We start from the raw sequence: 18,594 nt of genomic DNA on the forward strand, positions 1-18,594 counted from the left end.
GGGGTAAAAGAAATAACATCTCACTGTGTTCCTGTCTTGTCTTTTCTGAATTTACAACATTTACTAGAACTTCAGTTCTATAATTTTTACTTAAATTATAGTGATTATGTTTAGTATTTAAATAAAAATTTCACAGACAGTTGCCATGTTTCACTTTATGTATATTAAGAATGATTTTCACACCATTTGTCAACTACAGCCAACAGCCAGCAAATGGTTTATTACATGGTTACATATTATCAAATGGTATTTAGTGTCTAAAAAATGGAATGAAATAATGGAGCCAAATGGCAGAGTTTTAAGTCAGAATATTACTGGCTTTCATTTTGGTTAATGCCTATTTGGTTAATGTTAGTATGATCTACCAGCCATCTAAACAGAACTTTTTCCTGAAAGTCATCTGGTTTCTTTTCTCTTTATTTCAAGCCTCTGTTCATTGGGGCACTAAGAATGACCTTTGTGTCATTGTCTCTTGAGTTACTGGTCTCTTTTCCATCGTTATGATTCCTTTCCAGTTTCTTATTTCTCATCCAAATACCTTCCCACTGATTTCCCTGTGGTAGAGTTAGAGAAATAATGAAATATTGAGAAAATAGTAATGAGACAACAATGAAATGATTAAAAAAAGAGGCACTGTCAATGAGTTACAGGAAGAATTTTATAAAATAGCCATCGATGGAGAACAAATTTTATGTTTGGTTTTCTGTATTTCTTCTGTAATATTCTTACCTAAACTTATTGAATAATCATTTCCTAGTATTCTTTTCTTACTATGGTGCTATGGAAATGATAGTTGATGGCAAGAGAAAAACTTGAAAGTCTGATATTATCCAAAAACTCTCCACTTTACAAACATTGCTTGATTATTGTTATTTTCCATGTATTTTCATGTATCCTGATTTGGATGTTAAAGTATTTCATTCCCACCTCTACTACAGCACTGTAATACCACATGATTATATGATTATTACTGCTGTGCCTTACCTTTAATAGTTATCACTGGTTCTGGTATATGCATCAAAAAGAAATTTATATTAACTCAAAAAATATAATCAAAGCATTTTCTCATAAAAGATGTGTTTACGAGATAGGTAGACTTCTATTGTTGCTGCAGCTGAGTCATTATGATTACATGTGCAACCCGACTATATTTCTTGCGAATGATTGCATTAGCAACATGTCACATATTTGTACCAAGCATTAAGTCAGTAACTCATTTCCTTGATATGTTGAAAACTTTCCTGCAGAGTAGATTAAATGGGCCAGAATGTTTCCAAAATGACTCAGGAGCCCTGGAGATTGGGCAGAAGTGTCCTAAGCCTGCTTTAGAAGGAAGGGGTTGAGGCAGATATGTATACCAGCAGCTCTATTCTCTTTTGTTTTATATACTGGGCTTTTCTGTTAAGAAATTCATTAAAATGAAAAGTTCCACCATGAAAAAGAGTTTGTAAATCATGTGTAAGTTTCAAAGTCAACAAAGAAATAAAGCAGTCTACATGTGGCAGATGGATGTGGTCAGCTTCTCTGGGTCATAAATAAGCAGTGGGGAGAGAGACTAGACAGCAGTTTCTGCCTAAAAGGAAGAGGTGAGTCACAAAGCCTGCTTGCCCAGAAGGGGTCCGAGACAAGACAACATGGCCTGTGTGAAGTTTCACACTTTAAGATTTAAAATCCAGAGAGATTTGAAATTGGAAAAGATTCCTTAGATTTAGGGTTCTTTAAGAAATAAATAGTTGACGTTGGACATTTCATTAATTAATTAATTTTATTGCCCAGGCTGGAATGAAGTGGCATGATCACACTAACTGCAGTCTCGAACTCCGGGGCTCCAGTGATCTTCCCACCTCTGTCTCCAAGTGGGAGCTGAGACTACAGGTCTCAGCTAATATTAACCATGCCTGGCTAACAGTTAAAATATTTTTGGTAGAAACAGGATCTTGCTATGTCAGGGTGGTCTCAAACTCCTGGCCTCAAGTGATCCTCCTGCTGTGCCCCCCACAAAGTGCTGGAATTAAAAGCATGAGCCATTACACCCAGAGAGACATTTTGATTTCAATGCTATGTGTGGTAACTAAGGTGAATGTATTAAAACAAACATTCCTCTCAATGAAACTTTTCTCAGCGTCTGCACAGCTGTTAACTCTTTGGCTCAGAAAACAACAGCAAAATCCAGCAATGATATAACTTACTCAGGTCGGTTCTTAAATTGTTAGGTGAGTGCTCTGCTTTTGAAAGACAAAAAGAAGAGCAATCACCACTGTGGAAAATTTTTTTAAAATAACTGTTTTCTAAAAGGAAAAACAAAGAATCTATTTTAGCCATATAAAAAAAGACAAAAGCATGGATGAGCCTCAAGTTTCAAAAAGATCTTGCTAGAAGTAAATCTTTAAAAATCATAGTTCTGAAAATTCAGGTGCAGAGTCAACCACCAAGTACTGTTCCGATGCTTTTGCTAGATACTAGTCCGAGGGAAAGAGAGAAACGTATGTGTGTCTGTCTGTGTACATGTGAACACCTGATAGTTAACACAATCAATAGTCTGAAGTGGTATTTTCATTTTGACGGGAAAGGAGAGGAATATTGAGTTCATACACTGGTGCTTCTTGTTAGATTCCTTTTGTCAGCAACCATCTGAGTATCGGGATGTACTAGTAACGCAAAGGGTCTTTGCCTGGAAGCCTGAGGAGGCAAAGTGATGATTTACCCAGTCAAGGCCACTCTGCGGCAGCCTTGGTGCCAGACATGCATCCTTGCCCTGACATAGCACCCCTACTCCACATTCACTTTGTCTTTCTATTGAAATATTAGTAAGTGGCTGGGCCACAGCATGAGGGCTGACCTTCTGACCCCTCCTACCACGCAAAATGAAAAAAGTATACCTAGAGCTGCAATCTCTCAGACTATCCAACCGAAAGGAGTCAGACAAAGGAGAAGGCCACAACAAAGTCTATTACTGGTAGGCTTTGAAGTGTGAGATGTAATTGCCAAAGAGATTCTTATAACTTCTGATCAGTGGTAACTATCTGCTTCAGCAAGCACATTTTTTTTTTTTTTTGCTAAGAGTTGTATGAATACCTTGAAGTTGTCCTTGACGCCTTTTCTTCCCATCCAATTTGTAGTTCATTAAAAAATCTTGTCTGCTGTACCTGCAGAATATACGCAGAATCCACCACTTCTCTTTACCCTTCTCTACACCCCATTATCTTGCACATAGGTCTCCTTCACAGATCTTCCTATTGCAAACCTAATGGTATGACCCACCCTCAACAAGGCCACTAAAGCAACCTGAGTTAGATCAGGCCCCCCTTCTGTTCCAAGCCCTCCAAGGCTCCCGTCTCACTGGGAGTGAGAAGTCAGTGTCCCTGCCTTGGGCTGCATCACACTGCAGGATCTGCCTTCCTTCACTTCTTTGACAGGCTTCCTCTTAAGCTTTCCTGCTCTCTCTCTGATCCAGCCTAGCGGGGCTGGCCTCCTGGTGGTACCTGGACACACCAGGGAGCTCCTATTGCAGGGTTATGCATTCACCCTCTTTCTGCCTTGAGGAGCCGCATGCAAGGCTCCCACCTCACCTCTTTTCTCAACGAAGCCTTCCTTTAACCTCTGCAATAGTGCCCTCTCAACCCCTGAGAACTCCCACCCCTTTGCTGCCTTCTCTTTCTTCACAGAGCACTGCATCATGCTCTAGCGCATAATATATATTTTACGTATCTGTAAACCTCATGGAAACAGGGATTTTTGGTAGGTTTTGCCAACTGATATGTTTCCCAGTACTCAGAATAATACCTGGCAGTGAATAAGTGGTCAATATTGAATGAATGAATTAATGAGCAAATGATGTATTAATTTCAGGAAAATGACAATAAGGCCAATTAAACCAAGGGTCATTATGTAAGGAACCATTAACTTGGTAATGGAGTTTCGTGGAAGCTTATAAATTAGTCAATGCATAGTATTCTTCTGCCTTACAGAATTTCGAAGGATATGCACTTAACCTTGAAAAACTCCTTCATGAAGTTAAGAAATAATAATACTCATTTACCATATAGGTTTGTGGAGTATTCTTAGAAATAAATCATTGAATTTGTTTTTTTTTCCGAGATAGTCTCACTCTGTCACCCTGGTAGAGTGCCATGGCGTCACAGCTCACAGCAACCTCAAACTCTTGGGCTTAAGTGATCCTCTTGCCTCAGCCTCTCAAGTAGCTGGGACTACAGGTGCCTGCGAAAATGCCTGGCTAGTTTTTTTATATTTAGTAGAGATGGTGTCTCTTTTGTTCAGGCTGGATTTGAACTCCTGTGCACAGGCAATCCACCTGCCTTGGCCTCCCCAGAGTGCTAGAATTATAGGTGTGAGCCACTGTGCCCAGCCCTCATTGAATTATTTTAGAAAATCTCAGACTATTGATCCTATAGACCCAATTTTCTTTTAAAGGTAAATGATGACAATGAATTCCTTAGATAATTCAGAGGCTATATGATAACGCTTTAGAAAATTATGATATACTATATATTCATGCACCCTGAAATTGATGCATATTAGATCAGATTTATAGCTTACTCGTTTAAATAACACCCTGAAATAACCATCTATTTTCTTTAAGTTGGCATTATGGTAGACCGGTTCTAAAAAAGTAATATTCTAAAATGTTTGCATTACATCTCTTAGTACTTTAATATCCTGATTCAGTTCTCAGAAATTCAGTTGCTTTTTGCTTTTGAACCAATTACTTTGCCTAAAATAAGAATCTTTTAATCCTTCATTAAATGGGAGAACAGACATGCATTAATAAGTTATCTCTCCCAAGAGTCAGCTCTGTGAGACATAAAATAAGCTTTTAGTTGTAGAGTGTGTGAAGAAAGACATGAGTCAACAGACTTTATATTAAGATAGTATTTACATTAAATAGTTGTATGTATATAGTAGGTGTTAAGTAAATAGTGAGGAGGAAAAAATGACACCACTTTATTACATATGCCTTATAGTTCTAAATGTATAATTGTTTACACTTAAGAGATGGTTAAGTTCACAATGTGTAGGGAAAACTACTAAAACTTTTCCAAGTCAAATTTCAACAAAATGCTGTATAGTAACTAGATAGTTGTTACTTCAGTACAGTAACAAAAATAGAATTGAAATTATATTTTAAGTATCTATTGGGACTGATGGTCATTGGATATCTAAACTCATTTCATCTCTCAATATGAGAAAGTATAATTTGATTAATAGTTTAAGTATTCTTAGACATTCTGAAAGGTAAGTTAATATGGTCATTATATATGACACAAATGAAAAATAAGAATTTATTCCAATTTCTCATAATTATATGGGAAAGTCAGTTTGAAAATGAGTTTCTGGTTTTTAGAATCATGGTAGCATGCTGTTGCTTTATGTGAATAATGTACTTATTGACTGTCACTCTAAAGATTAGCTGCAGGTCTATATAAACCCATCCTGTCAACTGTCTGATTAATACAGTGCAAAACTCTGAGTGTTAGAGTTGGAATCCCAGCTTCATAACTTAATGAGATCTTGACCAACAATACCTTATTTCTATTAGCTTGACTTCTTTATGTGTAAAATATAGATAATAATTACTCCAGAGTTATGAGACTCAGCGACTATATAAAAGAAATATAGGTGTAGATGTACACACATATATTTAAAGAGAGAGATAGTAAAGAATGTAGCTTAGGGAGTAATACACAGTGATAAATATATTACCTAAGGGTGAAACACATGTTAAATCTCTATTTCCAAGATTTTATATTCAACTCTATGCCTTAGCTAAAAAATGTATAATTACTTTATAGAGTTATAAAACAACCTAACTATTATCAAAGTAAAAAAAACTGGGGGTGGCACCTGTGGCTCAAAGGGGTAGGGCACCAGCCCCATATGCCAGAGGTGGTGGGTTCAAACCCAGCCCCGGCCAGAAACTGCATTAAAAAAAAAAAAAATTGGTTTCAAGTTCTGAGTTTATGTTTTCAAATGTCTTACAATATCCAAAGAAAATTAAACTTAAATTTGGTGAGTATGAATTCCTTGGTTCACATAGATTTATTATGAAAAAACCTGGTATGTTCCAAGGATATAATACAGCCTTTAACCTTATAATGTTCAACATCAAAGATGATTTTTAAAAGTCTGATAAAACAATTTGAAAATTTTTGAGTTCTTCAGATTCATGATTATTGCATACTAGTTTTATAAATATCTAAGAAATTATATATTTATTAAAGTCTTAAGTTACAGCATAAACTATTTACAGTAGCAATTGATTAATATTATAGTATAGGAATACTATCAAATACAGAGTATATAGCAATATAGTATAGGTAACTGAAATGAAGTTAGCAAGGACAGATAACTCATGAATTTTTATCAGGTAGCAAGAGCAGAGACATTGGATAGAGGAAGTCATTCACTTTTTTTTGCTTTCGATTTATATAGAAGGAATGGAAATGCAGTTAGGTAATGATTCAGTTACATTCTTTCATATGAAGAATAGATCACAACTATGGCCCAGGATAAAGGAGGGAGGGGGGATGGGGGGGAGGTCAGATGGAGGGAGGGTGAATGGTGGGATCATACCTATGGTGCATATTGCAAGGGTACATATCTGTCAGATCTATTAAGTACAGAGTATAATGTCTTAACACAATAATTAAGTAAACAGGAAGAGGGATATATTAACCAGTACAATGTAAGCATTCCAAATTGTATATAAAATCAGCACATTGTACCCCATAAATTCATTAATGTATACATGATCTACTTCATGATTTAATAAAAAAAGAAATGATTTAAGATAGATAGAAAAGTCAATAATGAAGGAAACAAAGTGTAAAAGTGAAAAAATTAAGTACTTGGAGAAGGAAAAGGGAACTCAGGAAGGTCTGGGTCTTCGACTGGTGCATGTACTTGAATGTCTACCAGAAGGAAGACTGTCAATGCAAATGGGCAGATAAATGTGGTGTTGGTAAAGAATGGGTTAACTTATGATTGCTTCTGTTATTTCGATGGAACTTTGAGGTAAGGAAATGAGCTGATGAGAGGATAATAGCAGTTTGAGTAGATGGGAAAGTCGGAAGTTGAAGAATGGGACATAAAACATGGGAAGGTAAAAACAGCTGGGCAATTCTGAGGGTCTACTTTATTTAGATTTGCGGCTGGATTTTGAAGTTCCTCATACAGAATGTTTAAGAATTGGGCTTTAGTCTACAACTGGTGGGGAATTCTACAAGTTTTAGGCAGGGAAGTGGCCTGATTTGGACTGTGTTATACAGATTACACTCAAGTCCCTCTATGGGTGTGGATTCAGATGCAGCTGGTTAGTGAAACCGTGATCAGGAAATACATGAAGTCTCAACCCCAAGAAGCCTGGAACATTCAAAGTATTGTAAACCAACTGAGTGGTGGTCCTTGTGCTCATGAGGTGGCATTCAAAGCCAAACAAGATATGTTAATAATATTCAATAAAATGTTTTTAGATTATTCTTGATTGAAGAAATTTACAGTAATTAATCACTGGCCTTTCCATTGCCCTGTTTTCAGTTTTTCTCACTTAGATGTTACATTGTGAACACTGTTTTCATTCATGTACATCTGCTCTCACTTGTCACAGTGCCCTAGCAGGGTTCCGTCAGATTTTGCCAAGCATGACAACCGATCATTAAAACAACGTGCAGTACAGAAACTCCAAAAACTAGAGCAATAATCATCTTCCTGAATATCCCAGAACTACCAAAACCATATGAAAAATCTTGCTGGATAAAACATACCAAAACTAAAGCATAGGGATTTCGTTTTAACTCTTTTTTTATCTACAGATTTAAATCAGAAAAGAGATATGAGACTCACAGAAAACTTTTTTTTTTTTTTTTGCAGTTTTTGGCCAGGGCTGGGTTTGAACCCACCACCTCTGGCATATGGGGCCGGCGTCCTCCTCCTTTGAGCCACAGGCGCCACCCACTCACAGAAAACTTTTAAAAAGAATGAAAGCCAGTTCTTTTAAGGTTATAAATGATTAAAAATTATAGAGATAGAGCTTTAAATTTGGAAGAAGTTTTACTTAAACATTATATAATATATAAAAGGTCTCAAAGTGTTTTCACATATGTTACCTCAATTGATCACTGTAATAATTTTTGCGATTGGTAAGTAAATAATTTCTATCATAGAAATCATTATTTCTATTTTTGTTAATATCAAAATAATGTGTCTCTGAAAAATTAAAAAACGTAATTCAATTCAATTGAATTAACCGAATTAAAAAATGTAATTCAATGAGTAATTCATTGAGTCAGCACTGTAACTCAGATTTTTTCACTGGAAATTCTACACTCTATCTGCTGTAGCAACGTGATAGAGCAGATAAATAATCCTTTATTCATCTGTTCATTCATTCATTCTTCACACATTTATGTAGTGCCCTTAGTTCAAGGCACTGGATCGGATGCTGTGAGATTTATGGAGATTATAAATCAGAGTTCAACTGCTCAGGAGATCAGCAAGGGAAGGAAGAGGTTCAGGAATTGCTGTGAACAAGTGGAAAATCATGCCTAATAAGACAATTAGAGAAAGAATTATGAAAGGTCATCATTGAGATAAATTATTTCTGGCTACGGAATCATGGAAAGCTCTATGAAGAAGGCGGCACATTAGCAGAGTCTTAATGAGTAGTTGGGATCTGAGGAAACATAAACGGGAGGTGAAGACAGAGTGAGAAGAAGAAGAGAAAAAGTCATGGTGTGCTGAAGAAATGGAATCGTGCCATTTTTCAGGAGTAGAGAATTTAAAGGTAGAAAGAGAAAAAAAAAAGCTGAAAAAAATGTGTTTGAAGACCAGACTAAGGTGCTTAACAATTTTCATAGGAGGCAGAACGGGGTGATGAGGACAACAAGCGTTTTGCTGAAGTCATACAAGTTCAGGTTCAAATATATGCTCTGCCACCTAAGAAACTGTGTGACCAACTTATATATTTAATAATTTCTCTAAAACTGTCCTATACCACCAAAATGAAGACATTTTTTTCTCAAAATAATGAAAATATTTTACCTTCAGGGTGAGTGTGAAGATCAAATGACCGAATGTCTGAAAAGCTACCGGCACCAGAAGGGCCTCAGTAAAAATTCACTTATTTTCCTATTATTTAGTAGTCAGTGGGAAGCCAGGGAGGGTGTTTGCTGAGGGTGATGATGTAATGAGAGTCATGTCTTAGTGAAGCAAATGTGTTGGGTGAAATAGAAGAGAGAGAGAGAGATTAAAAGATATAAGGCAGAAAGTCTTTTTTAATTTTTGCAATAGAGCACACATGAGAAATGCCTAGATGAGGTAACACTATTGGGAATATTTAATATCTAGAATGGTAAGAGAACACTGCAACACATCCTAATATATCAAATTTACATACTTAGATTAAATGAAAATTAATTATAGAATATTTCTACAGGAAAAATACTGAGTGAAACCAAACTTTGAAATAAAAGAAGCTTTCATACTGAGTTCAAATTAAAAGCAGGGACTCCAGGCTTTGGGTCTTCCCATCTTTGATCTCTGGGAGGGGTCATTTGGATGACACAAAATATTCTGAGCCCTCTACACCTGGACAAATCTCTATCTTTCAGAACAGCTAGCTATTCAGGAAACACAGCAGAATTACCTGAATAGAGGATTCACTTCAAAGAATGTTTTTCTTTTAAAGATTCATTTAAAATTAAGGACTTTGATCATAAGGATCTGTCAATAACTTGCTTGGCCATGATTCTACTATCAGAAAACCCATATGGTCACATAGGCACAGGAAAGTATTTGTTGAATGGTCTTGACTATTGAGCCAGTCTTTTTGAAATGGGTCTGTGAGATTACAAAGCCACCCACTTCCACTTGTCATTGTCTCCTTTTCCAATGTCAAAGTAAGGCTTGAAAGAAACTCCTATTTCTCCTGAACTTTTAACTATAAACATTTTAATTTGTCTAAATGTTTAAGTATTAACTAAATGTTTATGAAGATAATGAGAGAACTCTTAGTGGCTGATATCTATGGAGTACTCTCCGGGTGTACAATCTACTTAAAACCAGACCTTGATAAATGACGTGGATGGAAGAGGAAGCACGCATGCCCTTCGCGTTTACAATAAGCAGAGGGGAAATCATGTGTATGAAATGAAAAAAAATAGCCAAACCCTTTCACCCTAAGCTTCCTTGACTCATTCTCTTAAGAGAATGACTGGAAGGATTTTGTTACTTTTTCATGTTTCTCACACTACTAAGACAATAGTAAATTGAGAATTTAATATCTAAAAGCAATATTTTGTAAACTCCTGAAAGACATGTTTCCCTGCCTCAACCACCCACGGCAGTCCACAGAGGATCCTCCAACTCCCAGCTGAGTGCCTGACTTCATGACTGTACTAAGTGGCAGCAGGAGTTAGCTCCATCAATCTCTAGAAAGAGGGAATAATTAAAACCAAGCACTTACCACTCTTTAAAAGCTTATCTGGAAAAAAAAAATCACACCCTGCCCGGAAGCCCTATGTAAGTCTTCACTGTAACTCCAATCTTTCCAACATATCTGCTTTCACTCAAATTCTAATCTCTACATGTCCGTGTACATTCTATGCTCATTCAATACTCATCCTAACTCCCTACTAAATCCTTTTCAATAAGCCTCTGTTACTGAAAGTCAGTTATTTAGCAAAATCCCCTTTGATCTGATTTCTTTCCTGGATGTCCCCTCTACCTTTGCCCTCATCGTTGGCTCTCCCTGTCATACTTTCAATTTGGAGCTGGTCGTCTAGCCATACTCCCATCAGCACAGGCTATGGAGCAGGGATGGGTCCCCACTTTGTTATTCACTGGAACATGTAGATAGTGTTGACTCTTGTTTCCCTTTAAAAGATCGAATCCTTTGAAAAACATTGACTACACTTATTACCTTTCCTGTTAGAATCCTTTAACTAATTCCGAGCCCTTCTCCCTGGTACCATCATTTACAAAGATCCCAGCACTGCCTCACTGGCCTCTTTACTATTTTTCTTACTGTTCTCAGTGATTTCTCAATGCCTATCTACAGGAATGACCCCTCCAATACCACGCCCTTCTGATATTTGCTTTCCTCATTGCCAAAGATGTTTTCCCTCCATCTTATCTTAGCATTCATTCTCCTTTTATTTTCAGAAACTGCATTACTTAATAAAACGTTGATCCTAAGCATACATTTATTCAACCACTACTATCTTTTCAGCTTTCCAACGTTACTATAGTGCCCTCACTTCAACCACCTTGAAATAGTCACTCCACTGCCTTTAGAACTCTTAGAGAGCTTACCTCCCTACCACCTTCTCCTTGTCCTTGCCAAGTTCAGAGTCCATTGGCCACCATGCTATTCATCTGACAAATCCACACATGTACTCAATCCACCCTTTCAACCGTGCTTCTTTTGCCTAACCATGGCAGGAGAAAAACAAACAATGACTACTTAAAATTTACGACCACAAACCTCAAGTGGGCTCTGATTACTGCCCAGTATGTTTACATTTTCCTCCCCAATTAACTTTCTCACTTTCCTACAAGACTATGTTGTATTTCTCTTTCTCTTTAAACATCCATCTTTTCATTCTCACCTAATTACTTCATTATTTTAGTTAGGAAGTTGGACAATTCAGAAGAAAACTGCCTAATATTCTCCAAACCTTATCTTTCAGCTCATTTGCATCTGCACATCCATACTCTCTCTCCTTTCCTACAAGTGAATGGGGAAAGAATAGCCAACGCAATTTTGAAAAAAAGAAAGACTTACATTCTCAATATCAATATTTATTACAAGGCTATAGTAGTTAAGAGGGTGTAGCTTTGGCAGAGAGACAGACAAAAAGAACGAGGGAACGTAAGTGAGTCCACCAGACCAAACTGTGCATCCACCTGATTTCATGTAAAAGGTGATGCTACCGCACAAGGGAAAAAGTATGTTTTTTGAAAAAAATAAGTGGTATGGTTCAGATGGATATAGACATAGAAAAAAATCTTGAATTTTCATGTACATCATACTAAAATTATTTTCAGATGAATTATAGATTTAAAGATAAAAACAACATAATAACATTTTCAGGAAAAACAGATCCTATCGTCATCTTGGAGTAGACAAGAATATCTTAAATAGAATCTAAAAGCAAAAGTATTATAAATTAGATTGGAATAAAATAAAAACCTTGGGTTCATCCAAAAAACACTGTTAAAGAAGGGAAAAAGCCAGGCATGGAGCAGGAGAGTATGTCTGCAGGGGAGTATGTTTTCACTGCTAATTTTTGCTTTTGTGCCTGCTTTTTAAAAATATATGTAATAAAAACTGAGCGTATTCGCCATGGGTCCTAAGAAGTGCAGTGAGGAAAGTAAGAGGAAGCGGAAAGCTGCTAGCGCTACAATTGAAGTTAGGAAGATCTCATGGCTAAGCACGACAGCGGGGCGCGCGGGGCTGACCTCGCGGCCTGCTGGGGAGGCCCAAATCAACTGTTTGCACGATTTTGAAAAATAAAGGAGCTGTCAAAGCAGTTGATGTGGCAGAAGGGGTTACGATGATGACCTACAGGATATGGAAAAGTGTGGCAGAGATGGAAAAACTCCTCTTAGTTTGGACTAATGAAAACCACCTGGCTGGTGATGTGATTTCTGAGAAGATCATTTGCGAGAAAGCCGAGGTCCTCACGATGATTTAGTGAGGCGCAAATGCCTGATACGAGTGCTCAAAAGGAGGAGTCTACAGCCTGGAGGGGTGGGTGGTGTGAGAACTTTGCGAAAAGGACTGGGATCCTCAGTGTCATTATGCACAGAGAGGCTGCCAGTTCCAATTCTGAAGCAGCAGAAAAGTTTATAAAGGAGTTTATGAACAGTGAGGGGTATGTTTCGAATCAAGTGTGAAACATTGTTTCACAATTCAATGTGACACGGGTCTTATATTTTTAGGTTTTTATATTTTTAATTTTATTAATTTACATTCTTATTCAAATATTATTTATTAATATTTTACCTTAAAATCCAGTGAATTTACCGTTAAAATCATTTTAAAAATTCAAGTTTGTGGGACCCAGGAGTGGATTAATCCAGTTTATATTATTTTAAATGGGAAAAATTGTCGTGGAACTCAAATGGGGTTCTAGAGTGGATTAAGTTCAGGTTCCAGGGTATCACTATATATATATATACACATAACTATCATATAACAATAAGCAGAAAGCAATCACCTAAAGAGAAAATAGGCAAAAGACTTGAATAAATATTTCTTAAAAGGAGATACCAAATGATATGTAAAATAGATGCTCAACTTCATCAGTTATCAGAGAAATGCACTTTTCAACCAGAATGGTATGCTAGTGCGGAAAATCCAGAATGACTGACAATGGAAAAGGGCAATAGCAAAGGGTGGCAAAGATACAAAGCAAATAGGATTTTTCCATACAATTTTAAGTGAGAGTATAAAGTGGTAGAAGCGCTTGGGTAACTATTAGGCAATGTCTACAAAACCTGAACATGCACATTCCTATAACCCAGAGATTCCACGCTTGATAGATACCCAAGAGAAATGCATATGTATGTTCACCAAAAAGACACATAATAGCCCCACACTAGCCGACAACCCAAATGTCTATCAACAGAGTGGGTAAATAAATTGTAGTACATTTATACAAACAAAACAATTCAGTAATGAGAATGCATGAATCATATCTACAGAACATAATATGGAAAAATTTAACAAACATAACGTTAAAATAAGCCAGACAAAAGAGTATCTTCTCTGTAATTCCATTTGTATGAAGTTCAAAAACAGGAAATATTAATTTAAAGTGTTAGAAATTGGTAGAGTGAAAATTCTTGGTGAGAAGCAGCAGTTGTAGAGGGTTATTTTAAGCAAAATGAATTTATCAAATGTCTTATTAAAATGCACATTATTTGAGTTATTTACTTTTGCATTTGTTAATAGCATCATCTGTATTTCAAGTGGGGTAAATAACAAAATAGTAAAAACACAAAATTATTTGTGTCCAAGATACGAATTCAGTTTAGATTGCCAATCTTTCCTGCTCTGAAGTCTATGTAAAACATATGTCTAAGTTTTGTAAAACTTATAATTCTCTTTCTGAAGCCTTCATTTTAGTCTCTTTTAAGAAAAAAAAAAAAGATGTCACTTCTCTATGTCTTTATTTGCAAAACTGTAAAAGAGAAAAAGTGAGAAAATTACTTTGAAATAAATCAAACTCAGTCAGCCACTTTCCCACTTAACCTTTTATCCCATCTGGCTAATTTTGAACATTTTAGAGTGCTGTTTCTCAAAGCCCAGCGTACAGACCCCATGCATCATTATCCTCTTGGACATATAAGTGTGGTTGGATGTAGACATGAAGAACTTGACCTCCAGGCCACCAGATGCACATGGTATTTTGCAGCCAACAATCTGTTCCTGTAGATGTTTCATTTTATATAGATCTGTTGACATAGCCATTTAAGAACAGAAACTACCTCACAGGGCTGTTGTAAGAATTAAATGAGACTACCCATGTAAAAAGAATTCTTCCTGAACATAGAGACTGCTCAGTAGATGCTAACATTGAATACTAGCATTTGTAATTTATTATTAATAATGACATCATCATTATTGACATGCTCATTCAATCACTATTGATTTCTGGGCTCAACCTCAGACCTACTGAAGCTGAATTGATGGTTGGGCCTAAGAATCTGCATTTTTATCTCAGCTCTGTGGTGACACACATCTCTAAATCCCTGATCATCGGCTAAGATGAAAATTGTGTTTCTTTTTGACCTAAATTTGAGAACGACTATGCAGAAATTAGGGATTGTTTCTTATTTGTTCCTCACAGCTCCAATATAGGTGTCTACACACAATGTTTGCTGCTGGGCTGACTGATATTTAATAGTGCTAGACTGGTATGATGTAAATTATTAAAGGAATCTGGAACTTTTCATAAATTTGTGTAGTAGTAGGAAACCTGTTTTTTTCTTACATCTGTGTTCATTTAAAGAAAAGTTCCAGCAATTTGTCTAAAAGGAAAACTGTAGTGAAAAATGTCATCAACTGTGTAATTCAAATAGAATTTAGGTCAAATCGTAGTAGCTATTTGAACTCTCTGTGTATAAAAACAACACAACTTGTTGCACTGCATAGAAAATTTTGATAGGCAAATAAATCCTCTCATTAGATGTTTTATTGTATTCTAAGTATAGAGGCCTCATCTTTGACCAAAGAGAAAAATTAAGAGTTATTCCTAGTTCAGTTTCTGTTTCAACCCATTAATAAACATACATAGAGGTTAAAAGATAAACTAGATATTTTACCAGTGCAAGGTTATGTTTGAGAACAATTCTGGGGGAGATGGGATAAAAATCCTTGAACAGAGGCATTATTGTGCAACCAATTCTTAGAGTTACATATTTTCAACTACTGTTGGCTGTCTGTGTAAATCTAAATTCTATAATTCAGTAGAAGAGGTCCACTGAAACTTTATGATACATTTAATATTCGATATTGAATACTGATTATCAGTCAGCCCACCAAATATAAAGGTGGTTGGAATTAGACATGAAGGACTTGACCTCTAGGCCACCAGATGCACATGGCACTTTCCAGCCAGCAATCTGTTCCTTTATAAAAATCAAATGTTCTTGATTTCCTGATGCCACAATTAACCTTTGGAATATCTCGGAAATACATACAGTGAGACTTCTTTTTCTCTGTCTCAAGAGAGGGCAGGATGGGTTTTTTTTTTTTTTTTATCCCGTTCTGGCAGTGATGCTAAGTTCTGACAGTTTGCTAAGTAGTGGAAATCATGCTGTAAGCAAGTCTCTACAAGACAGAGATTCCTACAAAATACTCTTTATTTTTCCAGTGGATATTGGCGACTCTCATAGGATCCAATTCCAAGAACAACTTCTCTGAAGCAAGGATTCCCTGCCCTGCAAGTGAAATCACAAGACACATAGGTTGACACTACTAAGGCTTCTCTTCCACCTCCGTCCAGTGTGACCCCTGGCCCTCCTAGTTTATGTCCACCCCACAGACGAAATTAAGACATTCAAATCAAGTGTCCAAATAGTCTATATTCTGATAGAGTGGAGTAAAAATATGAACAATATGTAAATGCTTTAAGTAGAAGATTTAGCTATTTAGCAAAGCAATAACTACATTGAAACCACATTACTTAAGCATCCAAATAATCTGATTTTTGTTAATCAGAAAATTTTCAGGTATCTAAAAAGTAGCAGAAACTTCATAAGAAGGTTGACTGCTTTTAAGCATTTGCCATTGAATTATTTTGCATTCTGATCACTGCCCTGGTAATTAAATATGGCCTTCATTAGTGATCTCCTATCATGTGTACACTGGGCATATTTTATATTACCTTCCTTCTGTTTCCTTGGCCCCCTTTCTCTCTGCCATGAATGGTAGCTTTGATAAATGAATTCTTGATTTGAAGACAAACCAAGAAGCACAGAAAAAGTTTGGTCTGGTCTTCTTACCAGTGATAGTGAGAGTGAATTCTGTTGTGACACCTGAAGCAAAATCTGAGCATGCTCAAATGTTAGAATAGATCTGGAATAGAAGATCGCTTTTGGAGATCTGTGGTTGGTGAGTGAGTGGTTTACAAGATCTGATCTCATTTTAAAACTCATAGCTGGCTCCGAGAGTAAGAAAAACCAGACTGGTGAGTGACTAGACTGTCAAGATCATTAACAGGGCATCCATTTTAATATTCACAGTAACCCAGTACCATACGTCACTCATTCATTCAGTGATTTTCCCCATACTTTCCGTTACTTCCTTAAATGAGGGCTGGATCTTAATTAAATGCTTAACATTTCTCCAAGGAATAAATATAAGAAGCAGAAATACTTACTTTCCAGTAATAAATTGGCTCCTGGAAGGTGTGCAAATCGGCTGGACGTAGTAGTTCTCCAGTTTGACTCCTTCCGCAGCGAGCTTGTCAAGAGTGGGCGTTTTTATCTCAGATCCGTGGTAACCCACATCTCTAAATCCCTGATCATCCGCTAAAATGAAAATCAGATGAGGCTGGGAGGTGGCAGTTGTAATGGACTCTAGTCTCTCTCCAGCTTGACCTAGTAAGGCCCCTTCCTCTTCCTCTTTTAAGTTCTGGCCCCAAGACAGGTAACCATAGGTGAGGAGGCTGAGGACCCAGAAACCCGCCAGCGCCCCCATAGCCAGCACCTTTGCAGGCCAGAAGCAGGCCTGTGAAGGCGGCGGAGGCGGAGGCTCCGCGCAGCCCCTGGGGGCCATTCACTCGGGTCCCAGCCGAATCTCCACGCACAGAACCCCGCACCCCGCGCCGCTGAGGGAGCACACATGCATGCGGGAGGGGCAGGTCCACCAGAGGGGAGAGGGTCTCCTCCTGGAAAGAAATCTTCCTCTTTTCTCAGCTGTCACCACGCGCGACATTAATCTTGCTGGAAGTTACGGCTTAATGGATGAGACTTCGGAAAAACAAGGACTCTCTCTTTCCAACAAATTTCACTTTCTCCTTCTCACTTCCTGGGTAGGGCAGCTTTCACACGAAAAGTTATCTCCACCCAAAAGTTCTCATGAGAAAAAAAAAAAAAAAAAACAAGTAAGGAATTGAGAATCACGCTAGGCAAGGACTATTCGTGGCCAGAGCATCCTGGAGTTGGGGAGCAAGACTGTCCGCTGCACGCACGGAGGGCGGTGGGATGGGCAGTCAGTCCAGCAGTCCCCGCACCTGGAGAACCCAGCGCTGCTGAGACGTCCCATCTGACCTTATCGCAGCAGACGACAGATGGCCGTAGCGGACTGGCTTCCTCATCACCTTCTCCACTTTTCCAGGGCTCTCTTTATTTTTCCTGGTCCAGTCTCCCAGTCATCACGAGGCGGAGGGGAAAAAAAATATCAAACAAACAAACAAAAAAAAAAACAACCCCTTCCTCCGCACAGCTACCCACCCCTAGTCTTCAGGAACTTTGGGCAGGGATTGCTTCTCCTTCTGGGGCTATTGGAGGGCGCGGGGGACTGAAGAGGGTCCCTGGACGCGGCCAGCCGACGCCAAGCACGCGCAGTCTCCGCGGAACTGGCGCGCCCGGCGGAGGCGCGCGAGCTGCGTGCGATTTCGCAGCAACTTACTTAGTTTTGGCCCTCGGAGTTCTTTGGCCTCCTCCCTCTTTCCTCTCCAGTGAATCACAGAACGGTGCTTTCTGCCTTAGCTCCCCCGGGAAGGGGGCGGGGGACACCGGCTTGTGGAGAGGCTCGATCAGTCCTTTTCCGGGAGGAGGATGGCCAAGGGAGGGGACGCTTTGCCAGAAGGAGAGCTGCGGCTGCCAGAGGCTTACGGGACCCGGGGGATGCCCGGGGGATGTCCGGGGGCCGCCGCTTCCCGAGCGTCGCCCTCCGCCCTCCGCGGGCCGCGGCGGGGAAGCGGGGAGCGAGTGCGCGTCTCCGTGGGTCTGTTGCTGAGAGCCCTGCCGCCCATGCGGAAAGCTGCGCTCGCAAACTTTCTCTCGTTTATGGGGAAAGGGAGAGAGACAGAGGAGAAATTACACACTGCGTGGCATACTCTT

General features: G+C 38.3%; 1 protein-coding gene across 2 annotated transcripts in view; it reads right to left on the minus strand.

The window, feature by feature from the left end:
* Positions 1-17,622, minus strand: part of ARSJ (arylsulfatase family member J) — an 89,046-nt gene extending 71,424 nt beyond the window's left edge. For both annotated transcript variants that reach the window (XR_008375941.1, XM_053571143.1), the window contains exon 1: positions 16,908-17,622. Coding sequence is in view for 1 of the 2 variants with exons in the window: in XM_053571143.1 (XP_053427118.1) it covers positions 16,908-17,305 (398 nt within the window). In the remaining variant the exon portion in view is untranslated. The remainder of the gene's footprint in view (positions 1-16,907) is intronic.
* Between the last annotated feature and the right edge of the window lie 972 nt (positions 17,623-18,594).

The sequence above is a fragment of the Nycticebus coucang genome, chromosome 1 (assembly GCF_027406575.1).
Source record: "Nycticebus coucang isolate mNycCou1 chromosome 1, mNycCou1.pri, whole genome shotgun sequence".
In the NCBI taxonomy this organism is placed as follows: Eukaryota; Metazoa; Chordata; class Mammalia; order Primates; family Lorisidae; genus Nycticebus; species Nycticebus coucang.